We start from the raw sequence: 292 nt of genomic DNA on the forward strand, positions 1-292 counted from the left end.
CTACTCGGGCGCCTGCGCGAGGAGAGAGGAGACGTTGTGGTCGAAGAAGAAGAGGACGGTCAGGATGAGGGCGGGGACGATGGCGAGGACGATCGCCCACGCAGGGCAGTCCGCGGGGTTGATCAGCCAGCCGCGGTCAGCTGACGGCTCCACCGCGTCGGGCACGTCGAGCGTGGCGATGGTGGAGGCGGTGATGTTGTCGCCGTGCGCGGCGGGCGTGAGGTCGTAGTTGGCGCCCATGTAGGGCACGAAGCAGAAGAAGAAGATGGAGGCGGTGGCGCCGTAGTCGGCG

At 67.8% G+C, this 292-nt stretch overlaps 1 protein-coding gene across 1 annotated transcript; it reads right to left on the bottom strand.

The window, feature by feature from the left end:
- Positions 1-240, bottom strand: EMIHUDRAFT_314659 (hypothetical protein; the record flags this gene model as incomplete). Its single annotated transcript, XM_005782149.1, has 1 exon — positions 1-240. One exon carries the CDS (start codon positions 238-240, stop codon positions 1-3), a length of 240 nt encoding a protein of 79 aa, XP_005782206.1.
- Between the last annotated feature and the right edge of the window lie 52 nt (positions 241-292).

Source organism: Emiliania huxleyi (genome assembly GCF_000372725.1).
Source record: "Emiliania huxleyi CCMP1516 chromosome Unknown EMIHUscaffold_192, whole genome shotgun sequence".
Lineage (NCBI taxonomy): Eukaryota > Haptophyta > Isochrysidales > Noelaerhabdaceae > Emiliania > Emiliania huxleyi.